The 20,693-nt window shown below is 41.1% G+C and overlaps 2 protein-coding genes across 2 annotated transcripts in view; one reads left to right on the forward strand and one right to left on the reverse strand.

The window, feature by feature from the left end:
- Positions 1-7,925: 7,925 nt before the first annotated feature.
- On the reverse strand, positions 7,926-18,386 carry smyd4 (SET and MYND domain containing 4). Its single transcript, XM_086308951.1, has 11 exons — positions 18,240-18,386; positions 17,014-17,177; positions 16,661-16,805; positions 16,121-16,210; positions 10,806-11,775; positions 9,979-10,245; positions 9,689-9,876; positions 8,882-9,029; positions 8,671-8,787; positions 8,385-8,508; positions 7,926-8,117 (listed from the first exon to the last, which is right to left on the reverse strand). The coding sequence occupies exons 2-11, from the start codon at positions 17,145-17,147 to the stop codon at positions 7,994-7,996; spliced, it is 2,307 nt and encodes a 768-aa protein (XP_086165077.1). The 5' UTR covers positions 17,148-17,177; positions 18,240-18,386; the 3' UTR covers positions 7,926-7,993.
- The window catches only part of LOC147320763 (replication protein A 70 kDa DNA-binding subunit-like), a 56,267-nt gene continuing 53,543 nt past the window's right edge, over positions 17,970-20,693 (forward strand). The window contains exons 1-5 of the mRNA XM_086308952.1: positions 17,970-18,126; positions 18,607-18,654; positions 20,108-20,186; positions 20,354-20,462; positions 20,556-20,647. Of these exons, the coding sequence (XP_086165078.1) occupies positions 18,094-18,126; positions 18,607-18,654; positions 20,108-20,186; positions 20,354-20,462; positions 20,556-20,647 (361 nt within the window). The 5' untranslated portion in view covers positions 17,970-18,093. The remainder of the gene's footprint in view (positions 18,127-18,606; positions 18,655-20,107; positions 20,187-20,353; positions 20,463-20,555; positions 20,648-20,693) is intronic.

Genomic DNA, 20,693 nt, shown 5'->3' on the forward strand with positions numbered 1-20,693 from the left:
CAAATATATACCCATTTCAATTATTTATTTTTACCAGTGAAACCAATATAACATCTCCACATTCACAAATATACATTTCTGACATTCAAAAACAAAACAAAAACAAATCAGCGACCAATATAGCCACCTTTCTTTGCAAGGACACTCAAAAGCCTGCCATCCATGGATTCTGTCAGTGTTTTGATCTGTTCACCATCAACATTGCGTGCAGCAGCAACCACAGCCTCCCAGACACTGTTCAGAGAGGTGTACTGCTTTCCCTCCTTGTAAATCTCACATTTGATGATGGACCACAGGTTCTCAATGGGGTTCAGATCAGGTGAACAAGGAGGCCATGTCATTAGTTTTTCTTCTTTTATACCCTTTCTTGCCAGCCACGCTGTGGAGTACTTGGACGCGTGTGATGGAGCATTGTCCTGCATGAAAATCATGTTTTTCTTGAAGGATGCAGACTTCTTCCTGTACCACTGCTTGAAGAAGGTGTCTTCCAGAAACTGGCAGTAGGACTGGGAGTTGAGCTTGACTCCATCCTCAACCCGAAAAGGCCCCACAAGCTCATGTTTGCTGATACCAGCCCAAACCAGTACTCCACCTCCACCTTGCTGGCGTCTGAGTCGGACTGGAGCTCTCTGCCCTTTACCAATCCAGCCACGGGCCCATCCATCTGGCCCATCAAGACTCACTCTCATTTCATCAGTCCATAAAACCTTAGAAAAATCAGTCTTGAGATATTTCTTGGCCCAATCTTGACGTTTCAGCTTGTGTGTCTTGTTCAGTGGTGGTCGTCTTTCAGCCTTTCTTACCTTGGCCATGTCTCTGAGTATTGCACACCTTGTGCTTTTGGGCACTCCAGTGATGTTGCAGCTCTGAAATATGGCCAAACTGGTGGCAAGTGTCATCTTGGCAGCTGCACGCTTGACTTTTCTCAGTTCACGGCCAGTTATTTTGCGCCTTGGTTTTTCCACACGCTTCTTGTGACCCTGTTGACTATTTTGAATGAAACGCTTGATTGTTCGATGATCACGCTTCAGAAGCTTTGCAATTTTGAGACTGCTGCATCCCTCTGCAAGATATCTCACTATTTTTGACTTTTCTGAGCCTGTCAAGTCCTTCTTTTGACCCATTTTGCCAAAGGAAAGGACGTTGCCTAATAATTATGCACACCTGATATAGGGTGTTGATGTCATTAGACCACACCCCTTCTCATTACAGAGATGCACATCACCTAATATGCCTAATTGGTAGTAGGCTTTTGAGCCTATATAGCTTGGAGTAAGACAACATGCATGAAGAGGATGATGTGGACAAAATACTCATTTGCCTAATAATTCTGCACTCCCTGTATAGAGGAGGTCATGAGAGAGGTACAACAGTGAGCATCTACAGCCATCTGTGAAGGCTCACAGTGGAGGCTCTGTCAAGGAAGCTTGAAAAACTATTCCTAAAGACTACTTAGAAAATTACAAGAAACAATGCCTAAGAAAGTTCAGGCTATGTTGAAGAATAAAGGTTGTCATATCAAATATTACGTTTCAGGCTTAGAATTGCACAAAATTTGTTTTTGCCTTCAGTGGGTGACTCAAAAGTTTTCCACATTGCTATATATCGTGCCGCACTCTTTCTACCCTATCATCAAGACTGATTTAAGGGCTTGTGTCCCCTTAGAAGTTGACTTGCCCAATGTTGATTAAGTTGCAATAACCACTGTCCAGCTGCTTAAAGTTTCTTGATATTTTGAGTACACTCTGTGCTTTCTCTCTGAATCAAAGCATTTTACTGGACAATGCTGTTTCCCTGGTATTTAATCAGTCAAGCAATGAAATCTGGTTTTTTTTTTTTTTTTTGGGGGGGGGGGGGGAGGGGGGGATAATTTAGGAATAATTACAGCATAGTGACCAGCCATATTTTTCCCTCTGAAGTTGGGTGCCCTTGAACATGACACCAAATTTCTACCTTCTCTGACCCCATTCTCATCTTGTGAAGGGAGAAAATGGAAAGGAAATTTCCCTATCAAGTGCAATAACAGATCATTACAAGAAGGGTAGACTGATGAATGAGGAGCATGAGCAGTCACTGAGGTAAATGGCTTCATCATCCATTCATGCTCCTCCACAGTGCTGAAAATACTCGTGCCATTACAGTCGGGAACAGAGCGGGACGTTCATAAGAAAGGAAAAAAAAGGAGGCTGACAAGGGGGAGGGGGAGATTATTTTACATTTATTATAGTGAGGCAAATTAAAAAGGAGAGGTCATTACTTTTATCTGGCGAGAAGAGAGAGGGGACCTATTCTTAGCTTTTTACCCCTATGACAAGATAGATTACAGTTTTATGTGAGAAAGTTTCAGAACATCAAGCTGACTCTGCCAAACTTCAGTTTCATCAAACACACGCAAAAGAGAAATAAACCTTCTTGGCTTGTCAGATGAATATACTTTTATGGCAGTTATAAAAAAAATCGGGGAGAAAAAAAAAAGAGTTGATGGCCCTATATTTTTCACTTAACATATTTAGAGCCCCAGGTGGCAGAGGAGTATGCTGACACCACAGAATATAAACTAAGTAAATAAATAAATTTCCCCAAGGGCGACTTTCTCCTCAATATTTTTTATTTGCTTTTTGAGGTTCGAAGTATGTCGCACGCCTTATTGTTCCCTGGAGGTGGATGAATAATGTCAGCAATATTCAGCTTTCATATCTGGGAACATCATAACAAGAGAGCAGACAGCAGTCGGGGGACGGGAAAAAAGCCTTCAATCATGAAGTTCGTCAACAGCAGCTCCTCTTATTAGGATAATGTGATGGCAGTGAAACCCAAATTGTACTAAATAATACTTTACAGGTGTAAATATTAGATTATCACCTTTTTAGGAACTCAGAAGCAGCCAGAAGGTACATTTTACTTCCAGAAATGTTGAAAATAAGAAGCAGTGACAAGAGTCTTCATCCATGTGTGCAGCTCTGTGAGGCTGTGCTTGGAGCAATGATATTATGATAACAGTTTAATAATGGTGATCCTAAGCAGGACCAAAGCAGTTCATTCACAGACCAACACTGACATCCCCAGAGTCATACAGCCTGCAGATTGAAGTGTCAATCAAAACCTAACTTTGTATGTGTCGAGCTGCTTACTCATAAGTGTGTGACTGAGTTCCGGCAAGGTGAATAGGCTGTTTGGGAGAGCGATTGCCGGTGGGTCTGCTGGCTAAGCTCACCTTCACCTTGTCCTGTAGTGTGAACACCTCTAATGCACATGTGCCAAATTTAGCCTCTCCTCTATCCACAGCTCGTGATTCTTATTCAGCCCACAAGCACTCGCTATCGCTCTCTCTCTACATCTAACAATGATTTGGATGCTGAGATGGTAGCCTGCAAAACAAGCAATAACTAATGAATGTTTCTATTTTTGGCCCAACAGAACTGGTTCCAATGCATCATCATTGTACTTAACATTCAGTCTTGATCGAGACTATGATTTACTGTCAGCGATTTTCATATTAGTTGATAATAACCTTGAGAAAGTGATGGAAATTTTATTTTTACATGAGCCCAGCCAAATTACCATCATCTGCATCATGATTCAAATTTCCTCTGCTGTAGAGAGAGGATGATAGATGGAGCATTGAAGACTGAAGGAACAAACCAGCTTAAAGGCAGACCGAGACACTGGAGAGGTTCGGAGTTTCAGAGTGAGTGCTCGTGTCAGGATGTGACAGTTTGAACATCAGGCTCTCCAAAGGGGCCAGCATCAGCAGGTTAAAACTGAAGGCTGATGAATAAGTGGGAAGGGGGGTTGATTGGATTATTCACATCCATAATGATCACAAACTTCAAACCAACTCAAAAATATTTAAGTACTGACTCTGTAATGGAATGCCTATCTATCCAGAAAGTGCCCCACCTCTCATCCAGTGTCTGTGGGGATAGGCTGACATTGGCTGGATTAATGGGATTTTATTGGGCATTGGCCCTGCTTTTGGAAGGGTAAACACTGCAAACTCAAATTAGAGCATTTGCTACGGTTCAGGGGAGGCTACGTAATGTCTGAAAAAAGAACCCCAGAGACTGAAGCTGAGAATGAAGCGTCAAGTTCACTCGTGGGCCTGCATGTGATTTTTGTTTTTGGTGCTTCTGCTTTCCCACACTGTAATTCAAATCACCACAGTGCTCCAATGGTTTTGGACTATTACATACTCTTTTTATGATAATTTATGGAATATATAAAACTGCTGAAATACTCCTGCTCCTATGATTTTGAGCATTGTCCCAGTCTATTGTGCTCTTTGTATGCTTGGGCAGTTGCATTAGCTTGCTGTCTGGCTTGTGATCATACCAATTGCTGGATTTTATGAGGGGGAAAACAGTAAACCTGACAGGAGAAAGAGACAGATCTCTTAAAAAGTCTCTTAGAGGCATTTCTTAACAACTGCAGATTCCAAGATCATTAGATCAAACAGCAACCCTCAGATAAGAGGAAATTTATACGGATGTTAAAAAACAACCCAGGAACTACCAGGGTTCAAGTCTGTCATAAACTGGAAACTGCTGGAACACCAGCATCACTGTCCAAACTGAAGAGAGTTTTACATCGCCATGGACTGAGAGGGTACAGACAAAAAATATAGCTTTTGCTCCAAAATCAACACCTTCAAGCTTGCAGACATTTGCAGCGGTGAACATAGAAAAGCCAATTCCTTCCAGAGACAAGTTTTATGGTCCAGCAGGACAAAGATTAAGCTATCTGCCCTAATCCCAAGATGTATGTTTAGAAGCGTAAAGGTGACGATTTCAAACCTAAAAACACGGTACCAGCTGTCAAGCACGGTGGTGGTGGTAGCATCATGTTCTGGGTCTGTTTTACTGTCAGTGGTACTACTACATTGCTCAAAGTAGATGGAACAATGAAGGAGGAGGATTACAATCTCTTCAAATTAATCTCAACTGAACAGCTAGACAGTTAAAACAGGTACAGAGTTGAGTGTTCAAACAGGAAATGATCACAAACATGTTAATCAAAACTGGTTTTGGAATGAATAAATCAGTCTAGCATTAAACTTATGAAATGGTTTTCCCAAAGCCCTGACATCAACTGTATTGAAAATTTGTGGATTATGCTTAATAGCCAGGTCCATGCCAGGAAACCAACCACTTTATTCTTTCAAGAAGAGTGGTTGATCTACATGTGAGTGTATGTAAACCTCTGCCTACAACTGTAAAGCTGCATGGTTGTAATTTGGAGAGATGAGTCAGGCGTCTCAGCTGGTAGTGGCTCTGTCAGACTGTTAGAGATATCACCGAATATGCACAGCACACCACAGCTTTTTGTCTGTGGTCTGTCCATTTTTGATTGCATTATGTAGGAAAACATCTGATAAGATCGCAGCCTGTGGAAATGGGCTCAAATGGCACTGCACAGTGAAAATAACAAATCCACTATCTGATACTGCAACAGCCGGCAGACATCTGCAGACCTTTTCATGCTGATTGTGTTTGTCTTTCTTGTGCTCCTTTTCACCCCCTACCTCAAAAATATTTACCTAGCTCGTGTGATTTGTTTTGGACATGGGCTTGCATGTCTCTCTCAGCTCCTATTGAGAGTGATGTACACACAACTTATCTTACAAATGCAGAAGAAGAAGCAAACAAATTCGAAGAATTTCCCATTTGGAAATGTAAACACAGATGCAACAATGGGGACCTGAGGTATTTGATGATTAGTTACAAATAAGACAAATTTGGCTCTTTTGATACGTCTTTCTTTGGGTAACAAAGATTTTACTATTCAAGATGCATAGCTGAATTATATGTAGGATTATTATGAAAACTCTGTTATCTCTGATGTAGGGGATTTCAAGCTGCATTAGTGTAAATCTCCTATTATGCACTCCATCAGCTTCTTTTCTAAAGCCTATAAGCTGTGTTAAAGCTACAATCACTTGCATATTTGCCTTTTAACAATATCTCAGTTTACATTAGCTTATAAGAGGACAAAACATACAAAGAGACATGTTTTTCGAGACATTTGACCAAAGAGTGAGAATACTAAATTAATTTCATTTAAAAACAAGCGATTAAAATATTTGCCGCTTGATTGGCTAAACACTGAAATTTAGCATGACTAAAGATCTGAAAACTCTCATGATTATTTTGTCAAAAGGTTTCTTCTTATAGAACATACATCACCAAATGTTTTTGACTGCTTAGTATAGATGTGGATAGATGTATAGATGTGACTGGCATAACACCCACACAGTAATGTCAAAAGTCTTTTTTTGCAGATTTAAGGTCATGCCAAAGCATCTCAATTAGATTTTAGTTCATGCTAGCTGGGCCCACGTCCTCAATTTAGGTTTGACAGCATTTTAGTAGATAATGAATGACATGAATTAAGCTGCGGTTTGGGGAAGGCCTCCAAAGGGACTGGCGGCAGCTCCCAGGCCTAGCAGATTCCCATGTACTAAATTGAAGTGAAGAAGTTAAAGAATTGGAAAGGGGAAGGTGGGTGGGGCACGTAAACCAGAATGAAAAGCTTGTAGAACTGGGGGAACATATATAGATAAGAACCGGAAGGAGCATGTTTGGAGACGTGGTCCCGCTTCTGAAATTTTGGTTCACATAAGGGCACTGTATAGATGTGGTTTAATAGTTCATTCACTCATTAAGGCCAGGCAGTCTAGACTTCTGTTGTATGATAAAATCTTTCAGATTGGCTGCTGTGTGACATCATTTATAACAAAAAAAAAAAAAAGGAAAGCCATCAAAATTGATTTTGCAGACATCGGTTTCTGTTTGCAACACTGATTTTCTGTTGACCAGTATATTTGAATTTAATAAGTAGAGTGAATCTTTCGGCTCCTTTCAGGAAGTCACACGCTTTAGTCACTGACGTTTCTGATGGTTGTCAGACTTTTTGGTTTACTTTCCAGTAAATTAAACATCTAGTGGATTTGGACAGCTCAATATTATTAATGTTACTTTGTGCTCTGTGATATCCTGATGGACATTTTTCATTCTGGAATATTGTGATAAGAAATTTCTAACCACTTTCTAATGTGTTATAGAATACAGATCTGATTTTTTTTAATCAGCACATTAATAGATGTTGAGAAGAATTTCATCTACAGTCTCAGTTTTCTACAGTTTTTAGAGAGAATTAAAAGTTGACCTGAATGAAGACGTTATTCAGACTTAACTTTCAACCTTCTTCCCACAATCATCAGCAGGAATCTGCCCCATGGACCATTCTGAGTTCACTGAGGAGTCACTGCTCCCCAGCTTCTTTCACCAGCTGCCTCACCAAAGTTTTGTCTTGACCTTGACTTGTACGCACATCTTCACATCTGTCAGATTGGCTGCCCTCCAGACACTTGTGAGGTTTTAACTGGCACATGCCTCGGGACTTCCAGCTGTGATCATGATTTTATTGTCTTTGCCCAACATGAGCTTCCGCTCCTTTTTAAAAGCTAATGAACCTTTACATCAGAGCTTACTGTGACCTGAACCCTTATTTCTTCGCTGTTGTGGTACACTAGTCTTTGTACTTCATCACTTACATGCAAGGCTTTTAATTGATTGACTGAAAGAGGAAAAATGCTCCAACACCTGAACATCACGCCTTAATGGTCCTATAAAGACTTTTAAGCTGAAGGTCTTGGAGGACATGGGCCATGTACTGTAGGTTCAGGAGTAGAAGCTACATCTTACTGTCCAGTCATTCAAGCATGAAATTGAATTAGTCACTGGACAATTGCTGCCATCTAAAGGTCAGACGGTTACCTATATTTATAGCATAGCTGAGGGTATGCACAGCACTACAGTGCTATAATATAATTTCTTCTTGTAAAAACAAGAACTTATAAAAAGACTATATGTTACCTGCAATGTAACAGCTTTTTAAAGACACAAAACAAACAAGGCCTGCAATCATGAAATTTCTCATATTTTAATGAGCTTCACAAAGTACAAAACTAATTATCGTTTGCTTTTTTTGAAAACTACCCTTGTAAGCAGTCCTCCATGGCCTTCAGCTCCTGTAATTCATGGCAGTGTGGACCGCAGTGAAGGCAGAGAAGTCGCCTGACCTTGGGGATGACGGAGAGAGCTGCCCCTCGGGAACCACTGGGAGAAGGAGAGGAAAATGACGCAAAGGTTGTTATTTCTACAAATAAAGAGAGTCAAAAACAGAACGTAGTAGAAGTTATGAGACTGTGAAGCTTTAGGCACTTGGCTCAGATACGGTTTGTCGTCTTATTAAACCAAGTATTCTAAGTTTAGGCAATTACTCTGACAGCTGCAGTGTGACTGCACATTTAGCACTAGACACTAAAAAAGAAGGAACGCAACCTGAAATTTTTTTCTGCCCACTCTCTGCACAACTTTTCTCACCCATTGAAGTGTAGCTGTGCTAATTTGAAGAGTTGTCGACCCAGTTCGACGCTTTCTTTTCCAAACTGGGAGGCAATGGCTACAGCGCTTCGCTCCAGATGGGATGCTGCACTATTCCAGTCACCTACAGAAACAGCAGAACACAAACAAAGCAGTAAGAAGACTGCAAAGATTATGCACAGATGCTTTTTGGAGGGTTTTTTTTAACTCCTCAGGGTGTTAAAAACACAAACACCATTAACCACACAGCTCATATGCAAATACTCCACATCATTATTATGCGTACCCAGAGAAGCATAAGCTCTGGCTGTGGCATCAGCTAGCTCCCCCTGTAGTGGGTGTGTCTCTGCAAGGATGAGACCAGACTGACACAGAGTCTTTTTTAGAAGTCTTAGGGCCTCACCTGGGGGAGGGTAGAAGAGAAGAATCACATGACAGTGATGTATTTCTATATTTGATTAGATTTGGATGTTTATTTTTTATTTTTTTACAAGCACCTGGCCTGTCTGTCTCCATGAGTTCCACAGCCTTCTCCAGGTTAACCCTGATCTCCTGCAGACTGTTGTTCACGTCAGATAAGGACATACAATGACTGCAGGATGAGCGTGAACATACAAATCCGGCTTCTCTGTCCTCACTCCTTTTCTGAAAAGTATTTACAGTATTTTTAAATGATTAACATGGAAATGTCAACAGACATTGGGCAAATGGCCAGAAGAATGGACGGATCAGTTTCCTTTAAAATTCTTTCATTTTCCCCCCCATCGTATCTAATTCAGGCTCATGGAGGGCTGGATATCAGCAGTCACAGGGCGAGAGGCTTGGCATACGCCAGACAAGTCGTCCTTTGGTCACAGGGGAGAAATAGACAACAATTCACACTCACATTCACACCTATGGTCAATTTAACATCACAAATCAATATAGCCCCGTACATGTTTTGGACTGTGGGAGCAGTTCAGAGTGCCCAGAGAAGATCCACAAGGACATGCCACACAAAAAGCCTCCAGTCGGCAAGTGGATTCAAACCCCTGTGAGCTGTGAGGCAAACCACTGCACTTATTGAATTTAGGGTCACAGAGGGGGCTGGAGTCTATTCAAGCTTTCATAGGATGAAAGAAGGGGTGCACCCTAGACAGGTTGCCAGTCCATCACAGGGCTAACACCGAGAGACACACAACCACACAATCTGACATTTAAACGTACGTCGAGAAGTAGAATTAATAATTAACTAACCAGCATGTTTTCAATTGCAACACTGTGCCCCCCATTAATCCTGAAAAAAGTCAATAATGATCTCATACTTTGAGAGATCCTTTGCACTTGATGCACAGGAGTCCAAGATCTCTGCCCTCAGCGCCTGGCTCCTGCTGTCTGGGCTCCTCCACGTCCTGCTGCTGTTGGCTACAGGCCTCACACTGACACAAGAAATAGTACTGCTCTTGCAGAAGACAACGGCGTTCCTGGGTCACCATCCTGCTGCTATGAGGACCTGAAGGGAAAATAAAATGAATGGTGAAAAATTGCTTTTATACACAAGGTTATGATACCATATTGATTCTAATCTATCTAAATGTTCCATCGTACATCATACCATAGCAGTGCAGGATCTCTTGTCCAGGAGTGATGAGCTTGGCTGCTCTGACTGTTACAGTGACTCCCTGCGCCTTGTGCCTCCATTCAGCTTCACCCCCACTGAAGTCTGCAGACAGAGCTGAACCAGAAGGCTCAATAATGCCTCCAGTGCTGAACACCAGGCTGGTGTTGGGGCAGCAAGAGTGATTGAGAAGACTAAGAGTCGGGAATACTGCAGTAGCAATGCGAATTTCCCTGTTGGACTGCACCGGTGAGTTTGTTGCTCCTGTGAGATGCAAAAAGCCAAAACAAAATGCAATTAGAAAAAGGGACCTCCTGCGTAGTCGACACTACAGAGTATTCACAGTTGCAAAAATCAATAAGAAAAGTTTTATATATCCTTAAAATCCTTTTGAAGCAAAAATCTCCTAAATTTTCTGGTTGTGACATCCTAAAAGTAAACCTCTGTGGTCTTCTATGATAACCTGAAACTGAATTTTTGACCCAACAAGCAGTGTAAACATGTCCCATCATCCAAGCATGTTTAAATTGAGTTCCTCTTTAACTTCATTCTCACCCACATTTTTTATTACTGTTTTCATTCCACTGAGTTAGAAAAAGAAGCAAAGTGAGTGCACTGTAAATCTTCCTCTGAAAGCGTCTGCTGTGTTGTCACACCTGAAGCACCTAAAAAATCGTTTTTAGTTGTGTCATCCATCAATTTCATTAAAGAGGGAACACGATTTTCTTTCTCATTTTTCTGCCTGTGACACGCAGCTGCAGCTGTTTATTCTAACTACACTCAATCTGAGCCAACTTAACAACACATTTTGCGCCTGCAGTCACCTGTGTCTTGCAGCACGACTATTGCCTGGGCGTTACACCTCAGCTGTAGGATGTGCTGTAGAACTGCACTTCCCAGCATCCATAGCTCTGCATTCCAATCAGCGTCTCCTCCCTCCTTGTTTGGTCCCTGTGGGGTATGGCTCCATGATACAGGTGGTGGTCCTGCCTTGCTGAGCTTCAGGTAGAGTGTTGCTGCGGTGACCGCACACATGAAACGCAGAGCAGGGCTGTGGTGATTCAGGTGGTGCAGCAAGTTATACACATTCAGGTAAGAGCCCCCATAGGATGACGTAGAAGGATCACTCGAGTGATTATTAAAACACTCTTTGTGCTTGTCTCTGATTGGCTCCCTTGCTAGTAGAAAGTTTTTTAACCCTGCCTTGAGAGCTAACCTCAGGGCGAGCTGTGACATAACGCCCATCGCCATCAGATCTGCTCCCAGCGCACACTCCCAGCAATGATGTTCTTCCCAGGCTTCCTGCTGACAACCAGTTGAACAGTATCGGCTGTAGCTACACCTGTCACATGGTACAAGAATCAGCGTTTCAGTCAAACACCTATGGCAACGCCTGTCCTCCACTCCAAACAACACTTCTCTCTCTCTGCCATACCGTCCCACCTTCCCTTTCACCTCCTCCATTCCTGGTAGGAGGACACAGCTGTACGGCCTGTCAGTGAGAATCACCTCCCCGGCTGCTATTCTATTTACAGCCACCAGGTGTCGACCTTTCTCCACAGTGGAGTCAACAACAACTTGAGGACAAATCCCAACTGTGAGAGGCCCAACAGATGGTGAATTTGCTGTGTCTGAACCTTTACAATCGTTTGAGGCAGGGTTTTGATCATCCTCCCTTCCCTTTTCATGTACAGAGAGATGTTTAAAGCACAGAGTGCGGCGGTCCTCCAGTTTGTGTAAAAGATGAGAGGGATAGCCATTCTTCACGGCTCTGTCAATGTCATCAAGGCATTCCTGAGGAAAACAGAAAAGCTGGAGCGTAAACAATCACAAAATCAAAGACTGTGAGCAAAACATAGAGATGACAGACTTTTTACTAACTCATGAATTCTGCACTGAACCGGAGGGGTAAGGCTTAGAAACCTGTCATAAGAAGACTGAGAAAAGGAATACTGGAGGCATTTTTAAGGACAGTAAGCAGTGCTGTGAATGCTACATACAGATTGTACACAAATAAGCACTTTTATGATTCTGACCCATTTCACACGCCTGCTAAGCTGTTGAAAGGTTTTACATATGAAGTATGATTCTGCCAGTTACAGCTCTGGCTATGGTTAGGTAGCCTAGCTATCATAATGGTGGTCTGTGCACTGTCTGTCGAATAGGCAGCTGAATTAGGGGGGTCAAAGAAGGTCTAGTCCAGGGGTGCCCAATCCCAGTCCTCGAGATCTACTATCCTGCAGCTTTTAGAGGCATCCCTACTCCAACACAGCTGAATCAAATGGTGTGATTACCTCTTCAGCATGCCATCAAGTTTGGCAAAGGCCTGATAACAAGCCATTCAGTTGATTCAGGTGTGTCAGAAGAAGGAATGCGTCTAAAAGCTGCAGGACGGTAGCTCTCGAGGACTGGGATTGGGCACCCCTGGTCTAGTCAATGCACTGACACACACATCATTCACAGCTCTCTATTCTCATCAAACCTGCTGTTGTCTATGTAGAGGACTCGGAAAAGAGCAGTTTAGATTTAGGCCAACATGAATTTGAGAGAATTTTAGTGTGAGGACAGCATTTGAGTTGGTGTGGTGTAGGGCTGCCACGATTAGTCGACTAGTCACGATTATGTCGACTATTAAAATCGTCGACGACTAATTTAATAGTCGACGCATCGTTTGAAGCTTTGTAAGATCACAAAGGACGCAGGAATGAGTAGTAGGATTTAAGAGTGTAATAACGGACTGAAACAGAAGATGGCAGCACTGCATGTCCAAGGATGCCAGCTGCCGTTAAACCCCGAAGAAGAAGAAGCTGTGTCCCAGAATTCATAGCGCAGCCCAGCGCAGTTGTCAACAATGGCGGCAGCTAGTTAGTTTTAACTTTACTCTTATTATTCTTTCTGGGTCACAAAATAAACGTTTAACATATTTTCAGGCGAGAATGTAGCTGTGTAAACCTCAAATATCTGCTCAGTTTATCAAGACACCGCATATTTTCAAAAGCGCTCCGACGTTTTCGGAGACGTCTGTTACCCACTAGCTCGTTAGCTAGGCGGGGGCAAGGCTAACTAGAGCCGTGAGAACACCGGACTCCCGGCAAATCGTTTTCAAACCCACCGCCGTCTTTCGCTAGTCAGGTTAAACATATATATAAGTCACTTAGATAACTTAAATGTTATTGTTTGGCTTTTTTCAGTATTTTATTTGTTCCTGGGTAAATCGGTTTGGCTGAGATTAAAGGTATAGTTTTTGCACAGCTAAAACTGTCAAGCAGACAGCTGATTATCAGAAGTGTGAGACGCTGGAGAATATACTCCGGTGTCCTGTTATATTTTAGAAAGCAAGGAGTTTATTAAACTTCACCGAAACAATCTGCAAATTTCATTAAAAATTAATAAACTACCATCTTGTCTTTATTTTTAGTTAGCACAAACACTTCAAGCTGTAAGCTAATGATAGTTATATAAGACCAGATGCTGCTGGTGCAATAAGCTGTACGTCCAATGGATGATGATCTGATTAGTCGACTAATCGCAAAAATAATCGGTGACTAGTCGACTATCAAAATAATCGTTTGTGGCAGCCCTAGTGTGGTGGTTGTGATTAGTATTTGCAAACAAAACAGTGAAGAAGGCGCAGCAGCGCCTCTTCTTTCTCAGGAGACTGAAAAGATTCGGCATGAGCCCCCGCATCCTCAGGACCTTCTATCACTGTGCCATTGAGAGCATCCTCACTGGATGCATCACCACCTGGTATGGCAACAGCACCGCCTACAACTGCAAAGCTCTCCAGCGAGTAGTGCGGTGCTCTGAACGGATAATTGGAGGTGAGCTTCCCTCCCTCCAAGACATCTACAGGAAGCGGTGCCTGAGGAAAGCGGGGAGGATCATCAAGGACTCCAGTCACCCCAGCCATAAACTGTTCAGACTGCTTCCATCAGGAAGGAGGTTCTGCAGCATCCGGTCCCGTACCAGCAGACTGAGAGACAGCTTTTTCCATCAGGCCATCAGACTGCTGAACACGTCATAGACACCTCAGCTTCACTACTGGAACTTCAACATTATGCACTCCACACTGTATATAAATGCCACTTGTTTTGCACATATTCAACTCTGTATATTTTATATATTTTATTATTATTATTATTATTTTATTTTATTTTATTTTTTTACTATTTAATTTGTAAAAATGTGTATACACACACACACACACACACACACGTAGGAAAATATTTAGTATACACATCCAGAAATGCATACACTATTATATATTGTACATATATTTATTAGTTTCAGGTTGGCCATTCTTGTATTTTGCTCGTTTGTGTTGTTGTGTTTGCACATCTCTGTTGCTTGTGGGGCTCGCACACAAGAATTTCACTCGCATGTGCTGTGCCAGTGTGCCTGCACATGTGATGTGACAATAAAAAGTGATTTGTGATTTGATTTGATTTGATTTAAGTCTGATGTTGAGAGTTTGTACCACACACTTAAACCCGAGATTGACAGTCAATGTGATTCAAAAATACTTTGTTTAGTCAAGGGACTGAGTATATATTGGAGAGATAGTGTACATATACTGGATTAAGGATGTTTAAGATGGTGCACGCAGAAGGAAAAAGGTGGAAGACCACAGAGAAGATTCATGGACTGCACTGAAGAAGGATGTTTAGAGGGTTGGTGTGATAGAAAAAGGATGTCAGGGAAAGGCTGAGATGGAGACAGATGATCTGCTGCAGCAACCCCTAAAGGAAGGAGGAGTAGAAGCAGAGGAAGGAGAAGAAAAAGAATCTGCTATGATTCCAAGAAGAGAAGTTAAAGAAAAAAAGCAAAAGAGTTCATTTTGTTCTGCGATCTGAACCTTGGATGAATGAAATATGCAGTAGTGCATTCTTTCCTTGTTGGATAGGTTTACTGTTGACTCATGGCACAAACGTTAAAAACCACGGCGGGTTTAGACCTATAATCCCAGTGATTATGGTTAGGATAATTAACTAGTTTTGTTTTAACTCTTTCTTAATCCATTAGGAGGACCCTTTCTGAACTGAGTGGTTCCTCTCATATGTCAGGTCTGCTTATAGAACAAAATGACTGTTTGCATCAGATATTAGTGAGGGTGGTCTCTGCTTATAGAGCTACCCTTGGAAAAACCTGAAAACTATTCTAATAGTCGCCAAACCACGTCTTTATTGACATATACAGAGGTGTCAAAACTCCTCATTACGGATACCGGGGAGGTTGTTAAATGTCATCTTTATTAGAGAAAAGAGTTAAAGCCAAACCAGATGGGGTTCGGTTTAGACAGTTATCAAGATTTTGCTAAACATGCACAACTTCATAAACTAGAATATCTAATTCACGCTTCCCATTTGAAGGTGTTAAAAATTTAATAAACTGATAATAACTTATTTGACATGTTAGGCTTAAACATGAGAAACTGCAGGAATTACTGCTTTTTAACTTCGCTCAGTTGAACTTTTTTAAAATCTTTTTATTCCTGTTTTTTGGTAGATTAATGTCCTCCCACAGACACTTCCTAACCATACAGGCTTATTATACATCAAGTAATGGAGAACAGGGTTGTTACTGTGGACTCAGCTGGTGCTTCAAAACTCTTACCTGACTTGTGAGGGGAGAACAGTGTGGAATTAGCAGTCAAAGGTATTTTATAACAGCTTCAAAGGTAAGTAGGATAAATGAATGCCCTGTACAGTTTTGACTTAATCCTAGTGCCTGGCACAAGTTTGAGAAATAGGATATTAAAAAATATTATAATGCCCGATATTTTTTTATTTAATGAATCATGAAAAAAATCATTATAGAAGATGAGCTCCTGGTTGCAAAGCACCCGCAGAGGTACAGTGACTTATAAATGGTTCCAGGTAAAGCTTCTGTGATGGAAACGGGTGTGATGTGAGGAACATGGGTATCCTTCCTGTTGGCCACAGCAAGAAAGTCTTCAGCATTGTTAAAAAAAGAACACTTATGCAGTCTTGTGTGCAGATCATCAACCATTTGCATGAGGATTTGAACCAGCACGTTTTTCTGTGCAAGCTTCCTACAGGCAATTGTAGCTCACACCATGACAACACTAGCCAACCACTGAGCACAGCTGGTTTTAATGGTGAAGGTGGCACAGACTCACCTGGTAGTGCTGCAGATGGTAGAGCGTAGCAGAGCGGTTGGCGTAGCACAGAGACAGCTGCTCCGAAGTACTGGGAGCAAAACAGATGCCCTGTAATAACAGGAGACAGTTGAGGTAGGGGTTTATGGTGGGCAGTGTTTTCATGTTTAAGGTGCTTAATATCAAAGGCATGCTTACACTTTTAGAGTCAAAATAAAATCCAGATACACCTCAGATGTAACAGCGATAGTCACCAGCGTAGTATTTCTTACTTAACTTACATCAGAGCTAGTATTTCACATTGTTTCACTGTCTCAGTGTTTACACACCACTCTGCATTTAATCATTGCTTATTATTAATCTCTGGCTTTATTCCACAGTGTGTCTTTTGTCCTGTCTTCCCCCCAATCACTCCATTGCAGCATATAGCCACTCTCTTACTGAGCTTGGTTCTGCCGGATGTTTCTTCCCTCTAAAAGAAAGGATTTTTTTTTTAACTTAATTAAAGTATCTAGGGTGCCTACAGTCCCAGAGTAAGATATAATATTGTTTCAAATTTACCTTTGAATAGTGCAGAGCAGCTGCAGTGTAGTTTTTAGTCTTGAAGCTGGAGTTTCCCCTCACCCTGCATTTGGCTGCTAGCTCTGCATCCTTCTGTACTGAATATACTGCAGATTCTTGCTGCAAGAAGTCCAGATCATCTTGTCTGCAAAAACAAAAAGAACCCTTTAATAATACACAGAAACACAAAATAGGTGCAGAGCACTGTTCAAAAGCTTTTCCTGGACTAAAGTCCAGTTCAAGTGGTCCAAGCTGTTGCAGCTGCCTCAGAACTACCAGTCAGTGTAAGGTTAATAAAATAGGTTCGTAGTCTTAAATTCATTGGTACTACATGAGCTGAACTGGGTGCTTACCTCACGAGACTTAGACCACATCTGAAAACGTCATCTATTTCAAGCAGGGACGTAAACTGTTCCTTTAGTTTGGGCTCGAGAGCGCGCCACTTCTGTGCCACGTGATCTTGCCACTGAACGCACGGCAGATCCATTATGGATTACAACAGAACCGCGTCACCCTGCTGACAGGACCGCAGGACCGGAGAGTAGTTTGGGTTTGTTTTGAATTAGTTTCACATGAGCTCTCAGCGCTCTCAGCACAGCTGTCACGTTAGAGTGGACCAAACTACAGTTCCCGGCAATATCTTTCACAATAAAATCAAAACTGCAAACCCGTGGCTGTTCAAAGACCATCCTGTATGTGAAAATTGAAAAATATTCTCCTTATTAGGTTAATGACACAATTCAAACTAATCACATTGTCGTAAAACAATATTTTTCGGTAGTATCCAAAAATAATTCTGAAGCTAGGTTTCATTTTAGAGGTTATAAAATTGCTTTTCGTGACTATTTTCAAGGCGCTTTTCACATTTTGCACCGGAATCTGATTTGCCATATGAAACAATATTCAATATTTTGATATTTGTAGTAATTCTGTGTGAGGGCAGAATTTAAATAAGTAAGTTTTGGAAACATGTGTTTAAAAGTAGTAACACAACTCTCCATACAAGTTGGATTACCTTTGGTGTTATTCAGTTTTGTTGCCCCTCGCCTTTGCAGTTTTGTTTTATTCATTTTTGGCTATTATACAAATACACACATAGTGGTGGTCACAGCTTTGTTGAATCTGTTTGTTGTATAAATACAAATAATGTAGTATGTATGTAGTATGTTTAGTTTTTAGACCAGTGCAGTAGCTACAGACTGAAACTATCAAATTAATATAATGTAACAGATTGGCAAAATAGTCAATGTCGTGCAGTGGCCTAGCATATCGTTTATTTTGAAGGCGTAAATGTGACACTTCCGGTCTTTTAACGTCTCGGCAAAGTGTCGTTTGCCTCTCTCCTATCGCGATAAGTGTCATGGCTTTTTTTGGAGCTACGTACCAGAAAAGCTAAACTCTGCAAGCTTTGAGATAAGCTTCACACGAGAGACATGAACGTACCTCTTACAAAAGGGGCGGTTGAAGTAAGCATAAACCTTAAACTGACTGAGCTGCTGTTTTCTCTTTGACTCCGTGTCTCAAGCTTGATTGTGGTGTGGTGTAACTTCAGGCTGCTACCCTGTGCGCTAATGTTTACCTTTGGTCCTAATGGTTCATCAGCTGTAGCATTACCAGATCAGTTAAAAATAAACTTTGTTACCGGTTGATTAAAAAAAAAAGCTCTAAGAGCAATATTTGTGATGAAGAGCAAAAACAATCAGGCTGGGTCAACAGAACAATCTATTTTTGGGCTATAATGACATTTTACCTCTCGACAGTTTTTCGATAATATTTGACGTCTAGAGAAAGTGTTTGTCACCATCCACATGAGAAACAGAATAGATGGCAGTTTTGTCCAATGGTTGTTACACTGTAACTTTGCCTTAGCAACACTGTAATATGTAATGAGGACAAACAGGCAGTTGTAACTAACGACGACTATGTGTGTTATTATTGATGTCTAGGCCCTGTGCAAAGGCTTAGATGTGGACAAGCCCGTGCTGCAGCTGCTGGTGAGTGGCTCTGTGGAAACCCACTTGTATTTCAGATTACATGATATGCATAGAAGCCTCTATTATAGCATAAGTACAGAGTATATGTGAGTATATATGAGTTATAATTACAATACCATCTGGAAACTAAAGAATTTAGGTCTAGTTTTAGATTACTTATATTTTTCTTTTTGCAGTGCAACTTGACTTAACATTCAAGCACAAGCACAGAATAAAGACAGCATTTCCTTTTTCAATTTTGTGAGTAAAGGTTTCATGTTAAGTATTCTACGTGTTTTATTTTGCATTATGTTTAAATACAACTATATATCATTCAGAAATTGTCACTAGTGGTCTTTTCAATGCAAACATTTGTTGTTAGTCTTTATGCAAAAACGACATAGTCAAGCAGAAGGCTCACAGTGTTTGGAGATGGAATGATCCAGTGATGTCATTGTGAAACACCTTTGCCATTGCAGATGGAGACGTAATAGAGATTGTACACGATGTATCAACAAGAACCATCTGATTTTAAAGTGCTTTAATTCCACAGCCACATACTGTTAGAAAGAGGAGATTTGTGAGTTTCATGTGGTTGCTGGTAGGTAGCAGTGACTACAGACATGCTCACAAAAGTATGAGACAAGTTTAACTCGGCAAGGAATATGTTGTATGGAATGTTACATATAGAGGGGGACACATTGAGAACTTCTCAACAGTGAAAGTTTTGTATGTAAAATTTTATGTACAGCCATGTTTTTTTAGTTACTGCAAGCTTCTATTTTCATTACTTTATAAAAGATAACCTTTAAAAATCAGATGATTCTTTTTGTTACGCTCTGTATTTTTTCAATTCTTTGTTAAATTTGTAAAATGAATGAGCTTGCATCTCATCTTCTGATTTCATTGTATGATGGGCTCATTTTGAGCTGAGGCAAAGAGTGTTAACTCTGTCTCATGTGATAATTTCCTCTTCCTCACCTCTACAGCAGATCGTTTAGCATCTCATCTGTCCTCTGCTCTCTCCTGTTCTCTCCTCCTCTCACATCTCCTACTCACTAAAACAGCACAGTCAGCACATGCAGACAAAATGCCTTTCTTTTCATTAGTCTGTGTTATGCTTGTACTTGTGTGTTAAACAAACACATTCAAACACATGTGTCCACTGTACCTGTTTTGTGATTAGAACGTTTGATAACTTCTCAGCTAGGCTAGCTAGTTAAACATTTCCCTTCTTTACCGCTCAGAGCTTACAGATGAGGCAGCAGAACCCTTAGGTCCTGACTCATCTGCTATCTCTGTGGAGATGTTCGAGGGAAAGGGCTGCGTAAATAAATGCCTGCTTGTTATAATTGATTTTATTGCTTCTTTGCTGTCATGTGTAAACAGAGCGGTTTAATGATTCCTATTAATATATCTTGGGACCTTTTGTTGTTTTGATTTTGACATCTTTCCTTCCCTCTCTGTTTGTCAGAACATCCGTCAGATCAGTAATGCCTCAAGCCCACCCAGGTTCCGACTTATGATGAGTGATGGCCAGCACTCTCTGACTTGTGAGTGTCCTCCAGTAGTACAACAACTTTTAAATTTGGAAGTGACACCAGAAATAAAAGTCAAAGATAATGTGGAGGTCTTAAATACTAAGATATAGCCAGTTAAACTGTGATATTTCTTTTTCTAGAAATTATATATGAAAATTTCTGTGTATTTTTGTGTCTAGCTTGTCTGCTTGCTACCCAGTTAAACTATTTATCTGAAGAGAACCTCCTGGTACCAAACTGTGTGTGTTTGTTGAAAAAGACCATCAACAACACTTTGGCTGATGGCAGGTATGTGTTGACTCTTTATTTCCTTTCTTCTTTTGTTTACTCATGTTTTCCCATTTGGTATAATTTTCACTTTGCTCCTTTTTTTTGTTCCAGGCGTGTGGTTGTTGTTATGGACATGGATATATTAAAGTCAGCAAAGGAAACTGGGGGGAAGATTGGAAATCCCACTCCTTATAATACAGATGGTATAGTACTTTTAAAGTGTGCATGGATGAAGGTAAGAAACTGTAA

Source organism: Aulonocara sp. 'chitande type north' Nkhata Bay, linkage group LG10 (genome assembly GCF_057382095.1).
Source record: "Aulonocara sp. 'chitande type north' Nkhata Bay isolate Kocher_YH1m ecotype deep benthic linkage group LG10, A_spYH_male_GT1.1, whole genome shotgun sequence".
Classification (NCBI taxonomy): Eukaryota; Metazoa; Chordata; class Actinopteri; order Cichliformes; family Cichlidae; genus Aulonocara; species Aulonocara sp. 'chitande type north' Nkhata Bay.

Coding starts and splice junctions, on each gene's coding strand:
- smyd4 (XM_086308951.1), bottom strand. CDS start 17,147: ATGGATCTGCCGTGCGTTCAGTGGCAAGATCACGTGGCACAGAAGTGG. Junction 16,806..17,013: donor TGTGGTCTAAGTCTCGTGAG/GTAAGCACCCAG, acceptor TTGTTTTTGCAG/ACAAGATGATCTGGACTTCT. Junction 11,776..16,120: donor ACCATCTGCAGCACTACCAG/GTGAGTCTGTGC, acceptor TGTTTTCCTCAG/GAATGCCTTGATGACATTGA.